We start from the raw sequence: 21,779 nt of genomic DNA on the forward strand, positions 1-21,779 counted from the left end.
TGGAGAGAGTGCCTCAGGATAAATACCTGAGAATCTGGCTGGCCAATAATCTTAACTTCAAGCATAACATTAACACATGGATTATTAAATTGAGAACTATATGTAGTTTTGTGTACATGAATTGCTTCCCTTTTCACCAGAGAAAAACAATTGGTCAATCAATATTTTATCTGTTTTGGATTATGGGGATGTTACATATGGAAAAGCCGTCGCTTCTATATTAAAGTCAGGAGATGCTGTTCACCACTCGGCCCTAAAGCTTATAGTGATCCCTACAGCACCCACCACTGCCTTCTTAACCAAAAGCCATAATACAGATCTTTTTTATAATGATATTTAGCCACATTTAAAAAATAAAATAAGAAATAATGGAGAACAGATGGGACAAAACATAGACCAAAACCAAACACAACAGAACACAGAGTGGAAAAAAACTCAAGATTTATTTGTAAAGCACTTTTCATAAAATGCCCTGTAAACAAATTAGAGGGACTAATAACAATACACAACTACGTTTTCTAAAAAATAAATAAATAAACGTTCTATAGTTCTATTCAGGTTAGTTTCCCATCAGCTTTATGCGATGGCTGGATTGTTAGAAAGGTTTCTACCTCTAAAACATACACATTAACCCCACCTGCATCCACTGGCGCTGTCTCCATAACAACAACGGCGCCATGATAACATGTACTTTTGGTCCTTTTCCAGGAGGAGTGTCAACGTTATCAATAGAGCATTAACTGCTGCTGTGTGTGGACCAGTAAATACAAAACATGAGGATGGAAAATACAAACTAGCAGTTCATACTGTGTGCTCTTTCTGTAGTTCACCCCCCACCCATAGAAAATCTCTTTCCCATTTCCACTCTAGCATCTCTCTGCATAGACTGAGGATACATGTACACTACTCCGTTTCTGTTTAAAAACGAAAACGATCTCCGTCCACACCAGTGTTTAGCTGCATATCAGAATTGATCATCGTCTATATTAAAACAAATGAAAACGCACATCTAGTGGCCGTTCATGTACACTGGGCATGCGTTGGCCAGTGTAAACAGGAAGCAGAGTGTCTACTCCGCAGTTGCAGAAGATTTAGCAAAAAGAAGAAAGTACTACTACACATGAAGAACCACTTCACAGATGTTTTTGCATGGACCGACAACAAGGTGGAACTGTTACTGGAAGTAATATGGGAGTCCAAAGTGACTTTGATGGCGGAAAACAGACTGGGAGTCATCACAAAGCAAATACGGCGACATGTACAGTACAAGTGAAAGTGTTATTTGCACAGTACAAAACATTTGAATAAGAATATCAAAACATAAACTCTTGAGCGTGAGCGTCTTTGTCATCATTTTTAAAGTCCTCCGTTGTCGCCTGTCAGCACTAAAACGCTAGCCTGGAGTTTTAAAACAAAAATGGGTTCGGCAGCGTTTCCAATTTTCCCCATTTTAGTCTGGACGGGAGGTGCAAACGTAGCAAAAGGCTTGCGTTTTAAAACAAAAACGTAGCAGTGTGGATGTAGCCTGAAACACACGATTGTGTCTGCTTAATGCTCTTTGACCTGTCACTTCACCTACATTAAGAACCCCCCAAATACAAACACACACACACACACACACACACACACACACACACACACACACACACACACACACAAATGCATTCACTGGACCTTTACCCAAACAACTAAAATGTTGACCCTAACCCTTACATAATTCTAACCTAACCCTTAAAACCACGTCTTAACATTCAAACAGCCCTTTGAAGTTGTGAGGACCGGCCAAAATGTCATCACTTCCCAAAAATGTCCTCACTCTGTGGTTCAAACCTTTTTCCCGTCCTCACTTCGTAGGAAGTACACACACACACAAACTAACCCAATTGTATACCCACACAAACGACACAGACATCCACTACACTCAAAAGGGCATTACGTTTCTTCTGTCACTCTGCTCTAACCTGATATTGTGTGTACAGCTACATGGCTTTATTACAACATATAGTCTGAAACACTGTCTCTTAAACACTGTCATTGTGATGACGTTTTTATGGCTGGGCATGCTGAGATACTCAACAGCAGGAAAATAACCACATTGAAGTTTTTCAGTGATGGTCATAACATCATAACATAGTTTCCCACACTTTTAGATGCACCTCTGTCAATCTGACCACATGCTCATTTAAAGAGCAATGCAACTTCATTAGCAATTCAACTGCAATCCCCAGGAATCCTGTGAGGTGACATCAGAAGACTGCACACAGCACACTCATGTTCACCACCACGGCCGGTCTGTAATGTTTTAGACATAAATAAGTAACGGAAAACTTTAACTTCTACCTTTTTTCTCCTTTCACTGAGGGATTTAGTTAGCCAGACAAACGAGCAAATTTTAAGTAAGCTTAATTTACTGCATGTGTTTAATTCAGCTGACTAATGAAAGTACACCACCACTGAATGGGATACATTTGTCGACAGTCTTGTTACTGTAAAAATGAGAAAACGGAAACATCTCTAACACGGCGAGATCTTCATTCGACTTTACTCCTACAGCAGCATAGACAACTTTAAAAAAAAATAAAATAAAATTCAGTCCCAAAAAAACGACAGAGAGCAGGACTAAAACTCAACAGACAGGGCATTACAGCGACCAACAGGCCACAACATGGACCGAAGAGCAACAACAGACAACACAAGATTTAACTAAAAGTGCTAAAAAGTTGTAATGACTGCAGGAACAAATGTTTTCAATGCAAAGCTTCATGAATATTTGACTAAACTAAACTTGTTTAGCAACAACTCCAACTTCTACCTGTAAGCAAAAGTTGGTTCCAGGAGATTAAATGTGGATGCTTGCAGGATTTAATGGTCTCTGACGGCAGCCTCAGACACCATCGACAACTACTGCCACGGCTGACAGTTACACCTTCATTCACCACGTAAGGCACAACTTGCTAAATACAACAGTTTTCTAATGAGGAGAGATATTTAACATTTACACTTATTCACAAAAAAAACAACCGTAAAATAGAAACAATTCATTGAAATGCATTGTAAAAAACAACACCAACACTGAACAGCCTACAATGGATAGTTAGTGACTAAAAAAAGTCCATACTCAACTAGCCAAAAAACGTTGGCAACAAAAGAAACAACTGAAAGATTGTTGATGACCGCCAAGATACAGTAGTATCAAACACTTGTTTCTGTCTTCATCAGGTCTTTATCAGTGCCCTGCAGACAGGGTGTGTGTGTGTGTGTGTGTGTGTGTGTGTGTGTATGAGAGGGAGAGAAATAGAGGGAGAGAGAGAGAGGGGAGTGAAAGGAGTCAACATAGGTCAAGCTTTATCAGCTGTGATGTCAGAGCCAAGAGGACAGTGTTGGTGCAAGCCGGTTGGCCACTGGCTGGTGTAAAGGGCGAAGCCTTTTAGGACGCCTGAGGCACCACCTCCATCACCTTCTGACACAAGGCTGTGGTCGAGACTGCAAAACACACACACACACAAGTGACGGTTACACACCATGTCAATGTCAAGTGATGGTTTCAGGCACGAGAAGACACAGGTGTTGTACTCACAGATTCCATGCAGCATCCACTTGGGTTTGCTCTTCCACCACACGCCGATCAAGTAGACAGGAATTCCAGTACCAATGATGCCGAAGCCGATCGCACACTCTATTGGAGTCTTCCAGAAGGAAACGATGATGAGGAAGAGGCAGGCTAGCACGAAACTCACCGGCAGCAGAATGTTCACCTGCAGGATAGGAAAAGACAGGAGATCAGACAAAGTGAGGAGGTTCCACTGCTCCCACTTCCTTAAAGGAATAGTTTTACATTTTGGGAGATTAGCTTAATTGCTTTTTTTTGCTGTGAGTTATATCAGAAGATAGATACTATTTTTGTTTTAAATGCGAATACAGATCTTAAGTCCAGTGAAAGAGGGGCTTTATAAAAAATGTTTGGTTTTAAGCCTGGAGCAACTAAAATGCAGGACCTCAGTCATGATATTAAAGATTCTAACTCTGCAGAGCACTACAAGATATAACAAGGTCGGCAACAGGGCTTCTCTTGAGCGATCTCTCACCACCCTGAGAATGAGTGTCCTTGATGTAATTATGTTTGTGTTTTTGTGCTAAACTGCAAAATGTTCAAAATTCATACAGATTGTTCATAAAGTGAAGAAACATAAATAAAAGCGATATAAACTGGTATTACTATTAGTTATAAAACATTAAATCAAAAGGTCAAAATACATTATGAACTTTGCTATAGCGCCTTATGCATGTTTGTAAGTGATTATAACAACTGTTATAATGTCTTATGGACGCATCGTGTTATAAATATATGCAATAATATATGTCATTATAGCGATGACCTTCATAGAAAGTGTTACCCAGTTTTCTAATAAAAGCCTAAATGCATAGTTAGTGACTAAAAACAGTAATAGTAATAATTTGCTCCTGTGAAGGTAAATCAGAATGCTACAGTATACAATGATATTTTAGATAATACTGTGCTCCCAACTTAGTGGCAGCAGTTTGGAAAAGACCGTTTACTGTGTCACCATGACAAGTTTTTGCATGAAAGAACTTGACCTCATTCAATCCATTCTTTTGGATGCACTACAATGCCGGCTGTGAGACAGGCCTCATCACCCAGTATTAACAGGCGACCTGCTCTTGTAGCTGAATGAGAGAAACCCTGCAGCCAGGTTCCAAAAGCTGGTAGAAAGCCTTGTTATATTCGAAGAAGGATTCCCCCAGCAACCTCTAATGAGTGGTATGTTCATACTTTTGGCCCTGTAGGTTGAATGTGAACCGAAGGTGTCATGAATCTACCAGCTTACTGATGTACAGTGTCCCTTAACCAAAGAGATGAATTAGTAAATCTGATTGTGTGATTCTCTGCAGCGCTGCTCTGAATCTGTTGAACAGCAGGAATGTGACAGACAAAGAAAGGAGAAAGAAATAGAGCTGGAGAGTGAAAGAGTGAAAGAGAGACTGAGGTCCGCAAAGAGACAGTGCCACCACTGTCCCACCACTCACACACAAACACACACACACACACACACTGTGGGACCAATACATCTATTTGCAGGCAACGGTGTGCCAGCGAAGTCAGGCGGGCCATCAAACTCTAATAAGGTACAACACACACACAGCATCACACATGCAAACAAAGTGCAACAGTGGTACAATGGTCTTCTGTGTGTTGGGGAGTCTTGCAGCTACTGGTCTAGTCAGGAGGCCTAGGGCTCTTCCTCTTGTACACGTACACACACACACACACACACACACACACACACACACACACACACACACACACACACACACACACACACACACACACACACCCTGCGGCCCTCAACACCAGCTGACAAGCATCCAGCATCTCTTCTGTCCTTTAATCTGCGATCAGCCTCTATTCATCTGAGTTCTGCTGAATGGATCTTTGTTGGTCGCGTGAGACAAAGAAGAAACATTTCCTGCTGCCAAAGCTAACTTCAGTGGGAGTCGATGGTGACAAAGACCAAGTGAGACTTTCATGTCCACTCGTCCGTGTGTGTGTCTGTCCATGTCCAAAACAAAGCAAAGGGGCTTTACCAAAGTACCAGTACTGCTTTTTTTCACATGTTCTGACCGGCTGATTGCATGGAGTTTGGCTGACCTTGATTGGCCGCTCCAGCTCCGGCTTCTTATAACGGAGCCACATCATCCCGACGATCGCCATGGCGATGCAGAGCCAGTTGAAGAAGCTGAAGAAGTTTATGACGGAGAAGATGTCGTTGGAGAAGGCGTAGAGCAGCGTCATCAGACACTGGTGAGGGGGAGAGAGAGAAGCAATTAGGGGTACAACGCAAGACCTCCAAGTATTTAAAGTAGAGAGACGGCAGCAACAGTCATTTGTTTCTAGTAAAATATTGATAATTGCTGCTACACAACTCCCACAGCAGCTCAATACGGTAAATCACTGTACATCAGTGCAGCTGTATCCTTCTGATTTAAAGACACAAAATATATTTGATTTGCTTATTTAAATTGTGTGTAGAATTAGGAAATGAGAGTGTGTACAGTGAATATAAGTGAGGGCAGTGGGGTCAGCAGGGTGGGGTGGATCATTGACAGCAGGCTGGGCAGGTGGCCCTCCCGGGAACCCACGAAGAACAACCTGTCAGGGAGGGAAAGACATGGATACTGAGTATGAACCTTTTGAAGACAGTCTATGGTATGAACAGATAAATGATTCCATTTAATGCATTTTGTACCCATGACAAGATTCTGGGTGTTTATACAGGAGCTCTCACTGATTCCCCAAACCTAGTTAGATAGTCTACACGTACTTTCATGTTTCTGGATGCGTTTTCCATCCGGTGTGTGTGCGTGTGTGTTACCTGGATGACGTGAACAGAGAGCCGTTGACTGATCCAAAGCACGACAGACCTACAAACACCGGGATGATCCATGCCATCGGACCCAGGTGTCTGTTGCCAAAGTCCTGCAGAACAAGCACACACACACATGCAGTACAGATGTGATAATAAGTACAGTAGCAAAGTAGTTCCAGTCACAAGCGGCACAGCGAAGTTCATCGGCACCCATTTGCCAAATAGGCGTTGGCAGAGGCTTGGTGACGTAGGGACTACTCGCAGGCCTGTTGGTGAACTACTGTAGCTGGCAAGCTAACGCTAGGAAGCCAGGAGCATGCTAGCGCTAGTCAGTCACAAATGCTCCCTGAGCTTCTTTCTATTTTCTCTGTACTGTGCATTTCTGGCATTTTGTTCTCAGGATTGTATATCATTTTATTCAATAAAGAGTTAAAGTAGTAGACTGCAGAGGAGGGTTAAATAAAAGTTGATGGATGGTGGAATAAGATACGACAGCTTCCTGTGTCTCCTTATCGCCCTCCCCTCCAACAGCAGCACTGTTAAGACAGCTTTCCATTAGTCAGTGGCATAAATTTGTTTATCACAGTTCTCCAAAGTTGAATTTGAAACAAAAAATTGCTTTACTTCACCTCCACGAGCGAATCTACTGATTGCAGAAATCCCACAAAAATAGACTGACCGCTGTGAAAAGTTGTCATTTTAAATGCTGATTATTCTACATATTCTATAGGAAAAGCACATCCAAAGGGGAGCCAAAGAGCTAGGGTTTAGGTAACTGATCACTGATGTACCAGGAACACATCTGTGACTTTTGGGTGTGTGTAAATCATAAAGTGTATTTCCTGTAGTTGGCATCGTTCATGCAAAAGAAAGTAGCTCAAAGTGTTTGCACTCACCACAGCCACGGCCTCTGAGCCCAGCATCTGCTCCGGGGAGAGGGTGGTGAAATATGCCAGGTTGGTCAGAACGTACACTATAGTCACTATTGGCAGAGAGATGATGATGGCGCGAGGCAGGTTTCTGGAGGAAGGTGCAAACAATCTTAGTGACCACTCAGAATACCGCAGATTATCAATCACTCCTCAGAAACCAAGTCTGTATTTTATCATAGAAGCAAAGAAGTCGCTCGTTAATACTCACTTGTAAGGTTCAATCATTTCCTCAGTAACAAAATTCAAGTAGTTCCTGTGAGCAGCAGAGGCAACAAGGATGTTATGCAATTATGTAGCGGAAAACAAATAATACATTCTGTACAAATAAAATTGTTCTGTATTCATCTATTAATGGAAAAGGATGACAGCAACCCCAATGGCATCTTTGACACAAAGAAATTCTAATTTGTTTACAAAAAGAAGGTGTTGGGTTTTTCTTTTTTACAGTGAAAAGCTTCATTCATCACGGGAGGGGGGGGGGGGGTAATACTCAGTTTCAAATCTAGTTTCATTCAACATTAAAGAGGGAAACAATCCTAGGAAGTAGGCTGGGTGATATCTTAGTATTATGGTTAAAGGACATGCAGTGACATCTTATCCTGATGATAAAATGATATTGTGTCATTGGTTAACAAATATTGTGGTCCATCCTTCACCATGAGGGGTCACTAACGACTTACAGGATGTGGCACCTCCAGCAAGATAAACACTTTAATCTGTCTGATCCTATAGTGGAAACTGGATAATGACCAGGCATTGCAGTGGCTTGCAACCTGAACACACACACACACACACACACACACACACACACACACACACACACACACACACACACACACACACACAGGTAGGTCGATGTGAACTCACCAGCCGCCGTAGGCAAACAGGCCGCTGTAGAGCGCCAGGCCAATGCTACCAAACTCATATTTGGACCCCTTGAAGGAATTTTCTGGAAGGAGGCCGTCTGTGCTGCCTGGAGAAGAAGTGGGAGAAAGAATTGGGGTTAAGACAAAAAAAAACTAAACAAATCCGTTTGTCTGTATTGTTGCTGTGCAGGCAAGTACCAGCCGCTCTGTACAACCTGAAATGTGGAACAATAAATGAAACAATGATTTGTATTTGCCAAACACACATAGCCTTTGGAGTGGGGGGGGGACCTTAAATCTGTCTCAGTGTGCGGATCAGTGAAAGACTGCAGAATGTAATGGAGTTAAGGCAGGCTGAGACGGTGAATTAGAGACCCAGACTGTGGAATCGACCTGAGGCATGGACGGATCATGCAACAGACAAACAGAAGGGGCCCCAAGAAGAGAGAGGCAGACGGGGAAAAGATGGTGCTTTATTGCCGTGCTCAAGGGCAGGCCAACAGTAGCTGAGGGATGGGAGCGTATTATTATTGTGAGGAATTATAACATTTTGGTCAGAGCCCTCCTCCTCTGACCTCCAGCCTGCTGCTGGTTTGAGGGGATCTGTGCCACATTCCTGACAGAGCTGCTCCCCACTACACACATTCTCAGACACAGCGGCGGTTGCTAAACCAACATAACGTAGCAGTGTTGGTACTGGGAGGGTTAGCCCTAAGCCACCGCGCAGCATGGGAAACGCCAGATTACTGTGCTGTCCGTGTGACTAACTGCCCTACGCTCTGCCCTCCTAACAAAATAGACAGCATCCCAAGACCTCGCTGCCCCACTCGGTCACCGCTGCTCTACATACCAGCCTGAACGGGGAGCTGGGCTGGGGGTCTCTGGGTCGTTTCAACTTGTTCATAACAGCCCCAAAAAGCTTCGGTTGGGTAGAAGTGACTGGGTACATGAGTCTTCTCTATAAGAAAAAGATTCTTCAAAGGTCAGATTAGTGTGAGCTGTTGGGTGCTAATATTGGCTAATATATTGTTATCAAATCTTTTAATTCTTAAATATCTGTATCAGCGTTGGCCTAAAAAGAATTCAGTATCAATCGTGCTTTACACAGCATACTCAATCAAATTAGTTGCAGATTTATTTTCTGACAAATCGACTCAAAGTTCCAACTCTACTCAAATCTCCATGCCTAAACACTGCCCCACTAATGCTAATGCTGAAGCAAGTAAATCTACAGTTGACCTAAACGCAACCCTAAATTCATATGAAATCGTGGCATACAGAAATGTGATATGTTTAAAGTGCTGATGTCTCATTCTAAGAAGTACTGCTCCAGCATGTTTGATATGGATGATAGGAAGTAGAGATATTACATATCAGAAACAACATCTATTCCACAGAAGTACTTGCAAACCAATACGTTCTGTGAACTGATGCACACACTGAGATCTCTCCTCCACCCCAGGCCTTGGCTGACCATTTCTTTACACACAGATACACACAACCACTGCTCAGGACCATCGGCCTCCAAACCTACAGCTCACCTCACGTCTGTGTGGCTTGAACTCAGTGATGTGTTCCTAACCTTTCCAGCTTCTTGTGGTCTGAATCAGCCCTGCTCTTATTCCTCCTTCTCCTTCTGTTGTGCTCAGCCTTTAGTTTGTGACATGAGGACTATGTATTAGAAAATGTCCTCCTTCAATCCTCTTTGGTTCAACTTCACTCTTTTTTTTACAGCTTTATTCCTTCTTCTGTTGCTACCCCCAGCACGTTCCACCACACTGGTCAGGAAACATACAGCCAGTGGCTTGTCACATGATACCAGTGCCAGGCAGTGAAAGTGAGAGACACACACACACACACACACAATGAAATATGCACCATGCAGAACACACACTCAAAGGTGCACACCTACAGGCAAAGAACATGAGTTCCTACAGTGGGAGGCTGTGTCCAAAGTAAGACAAATTTTTAAAAAGTCACATTCATCTGTGAATTACAATGAAACTACCTGGATTGTAAAAAGTAGAAAGTAAATAAAAATCACAGCTACAGTTTCAAGGATTAAAAAGGTTAGGTTATTTGTAGCAGTGCACAGACAGTGACTATTTGCGCCGAGCTAACAAAACTGTTTAAAGGATTACCTACTGCCTCACTTTGATGTGGATTAGCTTAGTCTAACAGAAATGTTTACAGTCAGTTTAAAGAGACATCAGGTAAAGTCAAAGGCATTACATGGATAGGCTCTACTCTCAAGACTGAGATGAATGAGGAGTATTTGCTAAGAAGTCGGTTTCTGAACCCGCCCCCCTCAAACAAACACGCACCTTTTTATTCACCTCAGAGGGACCTGCGCTGGTGGAAAACCACTTCAAGATGTCAACCAGGACTTTTACATCAGAAGATATCAGTCTGGAACTGTGTATGAGTGTGTTTTATTTAATAAACGATGTTGGTATCAGAATAAGAAGGTGAAGAGGTCTGCATCACAGACAGACTGTGACAGGATGAAACTGGAGCAAATCAGAGGTAGGTTGACACGGCCGGTCAACAAGGGGTCAGTCTCTGTGGGTGTTTCACTTCCAAACAGCGTGGGCAGCTGTCAGATTGAGAAAGCAGGGCAGCTAATCGGATTACACTGGTCTCTAATCTGAGACACCAGCAGGCTCTACACTTATAAACCACACACACACAAGCAGGCACGCAGAGTGAATACTGTAGGTAAAACACTGGTTTAAGATGGATCAGGATGAGCTGATCAGAGCGTGTGCTGTGACACTTTGGTTTATCTTTGCCAAACTCACATCACTATGGCGACCAGGTGGAAACTACTGTGGCTCTACATGATCACACACAATGAGAGACAAAGCAGCTACACTTCACAACTCACACAAGAACTGGCTCAGTAAAGTCTCAGCTCTTTTCTCTAAAAGTCTGTAACTTCGCGACCTGTAAAAAAGTTCCTGGATTATTTCTATAATGCGACCCACTCATCAAATTCCCCAACTCTTTCAGTATGGAAAACACCTCTCCGCCGCTGTTTCTCATTTTCTTTCTGGATCAGATGGCTGGTTAAACAGTGAGTGTATACTCTAAAAGAGACGTATAAAATCACTCAATAACCTCCACCCCAACTGCCAAACAGCCGCGAGCGAGGTTGCACAGAAGAGACTTTGTTGATGTAATCACAGCCACACGCCCAGTCTTTGTCTCAATCCAGATAATCTGAGGTGTCCCGGGAAAACAGTCATTAGAAGCACTATGATGAAAAAGATTGGTGTTAAAGATTTAAGGATGCCACAAGACTACATGATGTTAGAAAAGCTCACTTTTGAAACAGCACTTAGTAAAGGACTAGAAGTACAAATGAGTAGAATTACTCCTCATCCTCCAGCTATACACCTAAACAGGCATTAGATAGGCAGGGTTAGCATTCAAAGTATGTGGATTAAGATTACTCAAAAGAATGAAAGGCGGATACAGTTCCCGCTTCTACCAAAAAGTACTGGAGGGGGGGATCAACTAGAGCTCAGGCTTTGTTATTTAGTCGAGAACTTGAACCACTGGAATTGAGAATGTTTTACTATGAATTCAGCGTGGGAGAGTTATCAGTAGCTTTGGGCCATGGACATGCAAGAAGCCGTAACGCAACATGTGTGATCCCTGCACGGATTTGGGACAAACAATGGGGCAAATTTCAGGCACCTATTTAGAAAAATTAAGGATTCAATTGAATGAAAATCAACAAATGATCCCCCCTAGTCCATTTTCTTTCTTGTGCGAGTGGCCAAAGCTTAACTTTTCTTTAAACCTTCGACTGTCAATCTCACAGTCGAAGCTTCGCAACGACACAAGGATCACGCCATTTTGGCGATATGGGGAAGCTCAATGTCTGATTTTACACAGAACTGCCAGTTTTATATATATATATATTAATACGTTAATATACAGCCTATTACAATATACATTTCAACGTTTAATGCTGTAAATAAACACGTAAAAAGAAAAAAAAAAATCCAATAAATGTTTTTAAAGTATAAGTGTAAATAAATCCAAAATTGTAACCCTAACCCTGGGTCGTCAGTCAAAAACTCTGCACAAGACCGGTGAATGGCGGAGAGAGAGAGAGAGAGAGAGAGAGAGAGAGAGAGAAAATGGTCAACAATAAGCCTCAGTTTTGCTTCGTCTCGCAATCGCCGCGCACAAAAACACACATGATTCAACTATCAGTCGACTACAGGCAGGACTTGACAATTCTGGTTTGACTATGTAAATCCTTAGTTGGGGACAGCCCAAAACCTGCCTAACAATAGGGCCACAAGAGGTCCCTTGATCATGTCTACAGTCACTGATATGATGTACGCTGGCCTGTGAGGCTGAGTGTAAATGAATCAAATGAGATCTTAAGAAGCCGAATCAACAATAGTCTTATCTTACTACTCAGTTACATTGTTTTGCTTTACAGAACTCCACCAGTCCACTGTCCTGGTGTGTTAAGGCCCCTGGTATTAGCTATGAGGTACATATAAACATGTTCAATAACCAAATCTCACTTTTTGTCTGGTCTAACGTGGATAATGCTCAGGGCAGGTCCAGCTCTCTATCTGATTCATTGTTTTAATCTGCTGAATTACAGAAAATGTGTGTGTGTTTTATCTTATCCACACATACAGTATGTTGCAGCAGGAGGGGGCTAAAAGCTACCCAGCTTCTAGAAACCACATGCTGTATGTCTTCCACTCTTTCTCCTTTCCTCTATCTGTATAATGCAACTCCTCCACCCCACCCCAGCCTCCTCCCTCAGCTCCATCTATTTCCGGTCCACTTCTGAACAATTCCAGTCAGTGTTGAGGTCCTGTTTGCCCGCCAGTCAGCTGATCTCAGACCTGTGGCCTCTGACCTCTGCACAAACAGGCAAAAGTCTGTCCTTTCACCCACTATGTGTGTGTGTGTGTGTGTGTGTGTGTGTGTGTGTGTGTGTGTGTTTGTGTGTGATTAAGGACTGAACTTGGATTCGGCCTTTTGATGAAGAATCTACATTTTTCATCTTTCAGCCCTCTCCTGTCTGCTGCGTTCAGCTGTTTTCAGACTTTGATGACGGAATACAGAAAGCTGGCCCACTTCTGAACAATCATGCAGTACTTAATTAAAGTTCTGAAGAAAGACATGGGCACAGTGCACAGACAGTATATTACTGGATGAAGCCACCCCGCTGATTTGAATGAGAGCAGTGAAGCCAGTTTTGGACCAATAAAATACTACTACAACTTCCTGTTGGCACCTACTACTACTGGCATCTACTGCGCGTGATCGCGCAGCATAACTGTGGTTTAATGACGTCGAGCAACGGCAGAAACACTGTAATTCTACACGCTCACCTGCCAAACACCGACGGGGTGTCACAGGGTTCTGACGTCATTTTTGGGTCTACATGGATCCCTCCGTGCAGGCTTTGGTCGGCTTCACTGTCCGATCTCTGGCTTACCCCCTTGGCACAGTGATGGCAACTATAGACATCCTACATACGCTGATGAAAATAATGTGATCTAATCCAGGAATGGACTGGAAATAAAAAATGGCCCCGGACTTTCTGACTCAGACAGACTCACATGTTATAGGACATGTTGTCTAGTTGCTTTCAGTAAAGCTGAAAAAAGACTTGCTTGTATTGACTTTGTTGTGTAAAAATTACATAAATTAATCACAGAATCATTACATGCTGAAAAATAAGACTTCTGAAATGTAACACGTTCGGTTTCTTTAATTATTTTCAATTCAAAACAATTTTGTAGATTGTTTTTAGTTGCGTTAAGCGTTAAACTGTAGGTTTGGTGTTGCATTTGGAGTTAAACTGAGACTGACAAGAAAACAGCTGATTTTCAAAGCTGACCCTTACGGCTTGGCTGGGGTTAAAGTCAGGTGTGAGGTCAAAGGGGAGAGGTCAGAGGTGGGCTCAGTGCTCCAGACAGAGGAAACACATAGCTGTAGAAAGCAGACAGGTTAAAAGGTGTGGTCAGCTGCAGTTTGTGAGAGCTCCACATTTCACTTTTTTACCCCCAAATAGCATTTCTCCTTAAAACAACAAATTATTTTACGTCTGAGACTTTGTGAAAAAAGCAAAAACAAACAGACCCGTTGGTCAGATTCCAGCTCCTAATCTATAACACTACTTGCTTTGTGATTATATTCAATCTGCAAGACTTGGTCCGTGTCTCACACTGACTCATTCACATTCAACACACATACTTGTTGATTCCCCTTTTAGTTGGTTTCCCCTCTAATTTTCTTCAAACCACCAGAGCACAGAGTCACTCTGATCTAATGTACCGCTGTTTTCTATTTGCTTCTGTGTCTCTCGGAGGAGTACAGCCGCTGACGCCTTCACTGCAGGCAGGAAGAGAGCAAGCAATAGGAGCACGGCAGGGCTTAGCAAAACGCACAGGCAGCGGGGGGAGTATACTGTAGTTATCTGGTAGAAGTTGTTTTTTGTCACTGGGAAGGAAGCAGAAAGGTTTGAGGCCACTTCAATATTTAGAAGCCTTAGTAATCTGCTTTCTAGGACATGAACCCAATGAACCCCAAAAGTCTTGGCTGAGAGTTGCACTGATTTCCTCTAGGGGGCAGAGTTTGATTACCTGAGCACACTTCCTGTCTGTATTAGTCGTGTTAATAAACCTTTTCAGTAAACCTTCACCGGTCTGGTAACTTACAGTGAATGGGACAAGAGTTCTGGCTTGTTCAAACAGATCGTTTGTGTGAATCAGACGTCTTGCAGCTAATGATTTCCAAAAGAAAGGAGTGCTGTGTTCTACTTGAGAGCAATTGTCTCTATGCCATTTCTCACACGCACTTCACAATTTTCTAAAAAATTCTAATACATGTCTTTTTGTCAAGTTCAGTGAATATCTCCTCACAGCCCACTAGCTGTCTGTTCTGTGTGTGTGTGTGTGTGCTGAAATAAAATCTGGTGTTTGCACACAGCCCTGGCTCTGTACAAAGTGGATCAGACCTCACAACAAAACACTATTCCGTTCCAGCCATGATTTGTGTCAGGTAACGTGAAATGACTTGCCCACAGACACTCAGCTTACCTTCTTATTTGCCTCTTTGCATGTTAGCTTCACAGCAGCAACCCTAAGGATGTGTACTTGTGTCTGCATACAATCTTATCAGAACTCACCTTTTTTCCCCACCAGAAGATTATTACAGTCCAAACTGAATATATATGCTTTGTGCTTATTTTTACCATTTAACAAAGACTGAACTGCTGTCCAGGGCGATTCTTTGATTCCTTGAACGTTACTCATTGAAACACTAAAGCGATTATGATTCAAACTGGAATGGCTTGTGTGATCTGAAACTCAAATGGTTTTCAGGATTAAAATAGTAAACTAGTAAACTAAGATTTTTTTGTTGAGCGTGCCCTGTTTTAGTGGTTTTAGTTAGCTTTCTCTTACACGTGTGTATGTAAGTATTGTGAATTCAACAAATACAATAGGAGACTGGGTATATGCATATTCTATGATAAAATGCAGATAATTGAGTGATTAATTATGTTGCTGGTGTACAGAAATCAAACTGCACAAAAGAAGATAAATTAGATTTAGGTGAGATATTTATATTTTTCTACATTGATATCCATCACCATGCAAATGCAAAGGTATGCAACATTACGTATAAAATAATCATTCTGATGTCCAAAACAATGAACTGTGTTCTAATGTTATGAATCATATAAATTATACTCATGTTTATAAAAAAATTGTAAAATAATAATTGCGTTTGTTCGTGTAAATCATGTAAGTCATATATTTTGTAACTGTGTGGTGTAGAACACAGTGTTCTACTTGTGGTGAGGGAGTTAAGGGCGTTCATGATGCCACTAAAACACCTGCCCTAACAGGAACCTTTGGATGTGTGGATGTGCACTCGTGTGTATGCAGGCGTTTGTGCAAAGTACCTCGGCCAATCTGGACGAAGCCGATGATGATGATGAGTCCAAGTGCCAGGAGCTTGGCAGCGGCAAAGAAGTCCTGTACTCTGGTGGCCGCCTTCACACTGTAGCAGTTCACAAACGTCAACAAGACTAGAGAGAGAAAGAGAGAGAGAGAGAGACTGTAAATGGCAGTATCCTTATGAAGCGGCTTTTTATACTCACATTTGAGGTGGTGTGTGTGTGTGTGTCAGTTCATTTAAAATGTATTTATATAGCACCAAGTCATAACAGACATTATCTCAGAGCAGTTTTGATATAGAGCCGGTCTAGACCGGGCTCTTTGAAATATTATTTACAGAGAACCAACAATTCCCACCATGAGCAAATACTTGATGACAATGGTAAGGAAAAACTCCCTTTAAACCCCCTACTGCATGTGCACACAAACTCTCATAGGATTGTTGAAGTGGCTCCTAACCCTGGACGCTATTAAAAGTGATTAACTAAAGCAGCAGGTCCCTTCAAAGCTCCTAAATCAGGTCGGGGCCACAACAAAAAGACGAGACAGAGCACAATGAGGCTCTGTGTTACAAGGACCAAGACAAAGAGAGAGGGAGCCTGAGTACAGTACAGGGCTGGACACACTGAATTTACACACACACACACACAAGCACACACACACAACTGCCTAATGTGTGTGTATGGACAATCTCAATTAACACAAATTCCCACAGAAACAGGTCAAATGGAACAATAACCCACCCACACCAAAATAGACCTATGGAGCTATGAATATGTGTGTGTGTGTGGCGATCTGGCTCCCAGCCCCGCAGTGGCCGTGAGCACCCCACTGCCTACACCACAGGCATGCACACACACACTAAAGTGAGCAATCCTAGTGAAACACAAACACACACACACAGTCCGGGCTTTATCATGTGGTCTCAGTCAGGATTTAGCCTTCAGTCAATCTGAAGATTATGTAGTAGGGTTACTAGCTGGCACCGCGCGCGCGCACACACACACACACACACACACACACACTAATATACATGGAGGGGCCCACAGAGAATGCCTCTGTACAGGGTCCAGAATTTTGTGCTACACCCCTGTGCACAATGTCATGTGTAATCATGTATTCAGACAGACGGGGTGTGTGAGGTGAAATGGGGGGGATTCTTGTTGTGTGTGCCACTCAAAGAAAACAAGTACAACCAGAAACCGGTGCTAACAGGCTAAAGCAGCTAATCCAGAGTTAATCAGGCTGAGGCTGCAGACAAAAACCAGGCACATTTACAAGTATTCTTTTAGCCCCCACTCAACTGTGAAGCTAATCAACAGGCTAAAAAACATTTATTGACCCTAAATACAGCATCATAGTCGAGCTTTAATTGACTGTTTGAGCTAAATTAAAGGGAAGGAAAGGAGGTTAATATCTTACACACACACACAATACGTTATTGTCATTATTATTATTATTCAATTAATTAATTATTATAAAGTTGAAAACAGAGACTATTTAATTTAAACACATTCACTAAATATTAGATATAAATAAGTAAATGAGATTATAAGTGAGCATCATTTCCATTTGCCTTATGATGCGCGCGAGCATCTTCTCTCATCACCTTTGCTGATGAAATAACGCGGCACTTTTCACCACAGCCCTTGATGCTGGGCACGTGCACGAAGTGTAAGTACGTAAAAAAAAAATGTCTGTGTGCGCGGGTGTGTCTCTCATTGGCATCACACGTGGTCCGTAAATTAGCACCAGCGCTGAGTAAGCTCGTGTAAACTGTACGTGTGGGAGTTGGGTAAGTGGGATAACAGGTGTATGATCATTCTGACAGACAAACAGAAACACACAGGAAGCGTAACCTCACTCATCCGCTCATCTCAGCACACAACAACAACACCACCGCCATCTAAGGTTGCATCATCCCGGAATGCGCAGCGCGGACCCGGTACTCACGGATGCAGAGGCAGGCCACGACCTTGGCTCCGTTCTCCGGCACCGGGCACACGGGGAACAGCGGCTTGAGGAGGTACGTGGCGAAAACGTAGGCGACGATGTACTGGGAGGACGGCCGGATGATGAGCAGCTCGATCCAGAGTTTGAGGAAAGCCGGCAGAGAGCCGTACACCTCCAGGATGTAGGCATAGTCCCCGCCGGACTTGGAGATGGTGGTCCCCAGCTCCGCGTAGCAGAGGGCTCCCACTGTGGAGAACACCCCGCACACCGACCACACTATCAGGGACAGACCCACCGAGCCGGCCTCCTTCACCACGCCGGTTGGGGTGACAAAGATGCCCGAGCCTATGATGGTGCCCACGATGATGGCCACGCCGTTCACCAGAGTGATGGTCCTCTTCAGGGCGACCCCTTCCCCCCCTCCCTCTCCTCCGGCGGCGTTGTTGGGGCTCTTGGCGTCGCTGTCCGATGCTCCACCCTGGAGCATCATTTCGGTGGCCAGCTTGTCCTCTTCTTCCCTCTCTGCAGAGGAATTTGAGTTTCTCTTCTTCAACGCCGACATCGTTCGGGCTCAGTTTCCTCCTTCTTCTTCCTCACTCGGGGTCACAAAGCTTCCCGCTTCGCCGACTTCTCCCTCTGTGGCTTCCTCTCTGACGGTCCGGGTGTGCGCTGTGATGCCGGCCGGGCTCAGCCACGAGGAGTCCTCCGTACGTCTGTTGGTCTGAGTCAGAGCAGCGTGCTTTCACGCATCTCTACTCTGTGTGTGTACAAAAAACTATAGAAATCGGCTGGATGGCCCTCCTCCGTCAAGGCCAGCCCCTGCTTTTAGTTCGGCGTGTCCTCCTCGGTAATGCCTCCGTCAGGTTTGTCTTTTTCCGCCATCTAGCGGCGGAAGGCGGAACTAGCCCCCCTCTCTCCAGTAGAACATCTCACCATCACAACTACAGGTACGTCTCATCAAACTAGAATATCGTGGAAAATTATTTCTATAATTTTATTAACAAAGTGAAACTTTAATATATTTTAGATTCATTACACATTGTGTTAATCTTGATGATTACAGCTTACATGTCGTGGAAATCAAAACTCCATATCTCAAAATATTAGGATAAAGAATGTGTAATACAGAAATGTCGACCTGGGAAGAGCCTTTAATCTCTCAGTTTCAGTACACACACAATTCATTGCTGTGAAAGGGCTGGCTCTTCACAGAGTGCTGGATCAAAGCACATTCATGGAAAGTTGACTGGAAGGTTAAAGTGTGGTAGGAAAAGGTGTCCAAGCAACAGGAATGACCGCAGCCTTGAGAGGACATCAAGAGCCGCCAGGCACAGATGGGTCCAGGAAATCAGCTACAAGTGTGACATTGCAAGTGTCAAGCCACTCCTGAACTAGAGACCGCGTCAGAAGCGTCTTTCCTGGGCTAAGGAGAAAAAGAACTGGACCGTTGCACAAAGTCCTCTTTCCGGATGAATTTTGCTTTTCATTTGGAAATCAAGGTCCCAGAGTCTTTGGGGACGAGTGGAGAGGCAAAGAATCCAAGTCGCTTGAAGTCCACTTTGAAGTTTCCTCAGCGATGATTTGGGGTGTCATCTGTTGTTGTCGGTCCACTGTGTTTTATCAAGTCCAGAATCAATGCAGCCGTCAACCAGGAGATTTTAGAGCACTTCATGTTTACATCTGCTGACGAGCTTTCTGGAGATGCTGATGTGCTGTTCCAGCAGGACTCGGCACCTGCCCACAGAGCCAAAACCACTAGTAACTGGTTTGACCATGGTGAAACCCTCGCCTGACCAGAACCTCATAGAGAATCTAGGGGCTGTTGTCAAGAGGACAATGAGAGACACCAGATCCAACAATACAGACGAGCTGAAGGCCGCTATCAAAGCAACTTGTGTTATTATTGTCATCAACATTAAAACAAAAACAGGACTGAAAAATTTCACTTTATGTGTAATGAATCTCAAATATGTAAAAGTTTGACTTTTTGAATAAAATTACAGTAATAAATGAACTTTTCCACAATATTCTAATTTTATGAGATGCACCTGTACCTCTGGGTTTGAGGGACCAGATGGCCCCACATGATTGACCGCAGTCAGGTCGACATTACAAGGAAACCAGCTGGACTGGTTTTATATTCTCAGAGAGAAACTGAGCAGAGTTGACACCCCCCAGAAATCAGGATCCATCTTCATTTACAGATTACAGCTCACCCTCTTCAAAAGATGCATAGCCCAATTTGCTTAGCGCTCAGAAAGTGTCATTCAATGAAGGAATGTAAAGTATCCACTTTGCATGCCTCTGTGATTGAAAAAAATGGTTGGATTTCACATCCCCAGAAGGATTTCCTATATCTAACAGTGAATAAAACAGACCTTTTATCAAACTCAAAGGAGCGCACATTGAAACCACAGGACTGGCATTTATGTCTCGGCTCAACTCAGGTGATTGTGTCTGATAAGGAAAAGGCTGGTCCAAGCAGAAAAGGCATTAATAGTTGACACTGGTCAAACCCACAACAACGCCTGCACCCTTACAATGGGATATTTTTGATGAGAGAACAGCTGAGGAGGCTCCTGGGAAAGGAGTGGCAGATAGGACAAAGTCTTTGCAGGCTCACCAACAGATACAGGCCCACACTAAACATCAGCTGACCATTATGGGCCACAAAACTTTGTGTGCATGAACTATGAAAGAAAGCCCCCCCGCCTCCCCCACCTACCAGACAGACAATTTCCTTTGTTCAGACTAGGTGCACACGGTCCACATTTATTGGCCCAATCCAGCCTAAAGGTGCTTTCTAATATTGTCTATGTGCCTCTGCACAAAGTCTGCGGAATGCAGGGCCTTCATCTCAGTCAGGTCGAGCCCCAGATCAAGAGACACAAATATGCCTTAATCCACGTCTGTCTGTCTTTGTAAACCTGTACAACAGCTCCCACGGGCCCCCCGAGCAACACTTGTTGTTGGTCACTGTGAGAGGCTAAAAGTTTGTGGCTCTCCTTATCTCCCGTCTGCAGCTCACATGACCAGTTGTTTGCTGGTTAAAAAGTCAGATGTTCATTGCACAGTGTTAGATCAACTCCCACACACCAATTAAACTGCATGGATCAAAGTTCTGGTAATGTAATGCTACACTTAACTTGATTCTTTTCTGTGGATCTCCTCCGTAAAATGAATGAATGATGATATTTCAATTGCTTCAAACGATTCATAACCTGAGTTTACTGCTGTCTACATTCTTTTTCAGCATGAGAAAAGATCAGCATTGTTGTGGCTCATTGTTTGATCCAGAATGGCTCATATCCACTCACAGCAGTCACAACAGTATTTCATCTTAAAAGGACAAGGTTGTTGTTGGTATTCAAATTTAATTTAGATGCACTTTGAGGGGCACATAAATAAGGTAGTACAATCCTCTTTCTTTCCACTAGAAATATTTCTCTTCCAAGATCTAGAAAAAAAAAATCATTCACTTCTTTGTTTCCTCCATCTTGATAATTCCACTGATCGCTCTGAGACACTCTTCTGTGTCTCCGCTTCAGGTGGTCCAAAATGTGGTTGCAAGACTTTTAACTAACACATGGTGCTGGTGACACATTACACCAGTGTTGGACTTTCTGCAGTGGTTACCCTGAATGCAGAACTGATCACTTAACCACTACAGGGGCTTGCACCACTGTATAT

General features: G+C 43.3%; 1 protein-coding gene across 1 annotated transcript; it reads right to left on the reverse strand.

The window, feature by feature from the left end:
• Positions 1-424: 424 nt before the first annotated feature.
• On the reverse strand, positions 425-18,900 carry slc7a5 (solute carrier family 7 member 5). The gene is made up of 10 exons (XM_038706332.1): positions 18,090-18,900; positions 16,142-16,267; positions 8,186-8,291; positions 7,527-7,571; positions 7,283-7,406; positions 6,393-6,496; positions 6,073-6,169; positions 5,669-5,818; positions 3,578-3,755; positions 425-3,483 (listed from the first exon to the last, which is right to left on the reverse strand). Exons 1-10 carry the CDS (start codon positions 18,649-18,651, stop codon positions 3,428-3,430), a joined length of 1,548 nt encoding a protein of 515 aa, XP_038562260.1. The 5' UTR covers positions 18,652-18,900; the 3' UTR covers positions 425-3,427.
• Between the last annotated feature and the right edge of the window lie 2,879 nt (positions 18,901-21,779).

This window comes from Micropterus salmoides, unplaced genomic scaffold (genome assembly GCF_014851395.1).
Source record: "Micropterus salmoides isolate LMB-PRFRI ecotype aquatic unplaced genomic scaffold, ASM1485139v1 Ms_hic_scaffold_8, whole genome shotgun sequence".
In the NCBI taxonomy this organism is placed as follows: domain Eukaryota; kingdom Metazoa; phylum Chordata; class Actinopteri; order Centrarchiformes; family Centrarchidae; genus Micropterus; species Micropterus salmoides.

What these genes read in the sequence shown, in the direction of transcription:
- slc7a5 (XM_038706332.1), bottom strand. Translation starts at nt 18,651, where the DNA reads ATGTCGGCGTTGAAGAAGAGAAACTCAAATTCCTCTGCAGAGAGGGAA. An exon ending in TCTCTGTTCACGTCATCCAG is followed by an intron (nt 6,170 to 6,392) that starts GTAACACACACG and finishes CCTCCCTGACAG; the next exon opens with GTTGTTCTTCGTGGGTTCCC. An exon ending in GTGGATGCTGCATGGAATCT is followed by an intron (nt 3,484 to 3,577) that starts GTGAGTACAACA and finishes TGTGTTTTGCAG; the next exon opens with TCTCGACCACAGCCTTGTGT.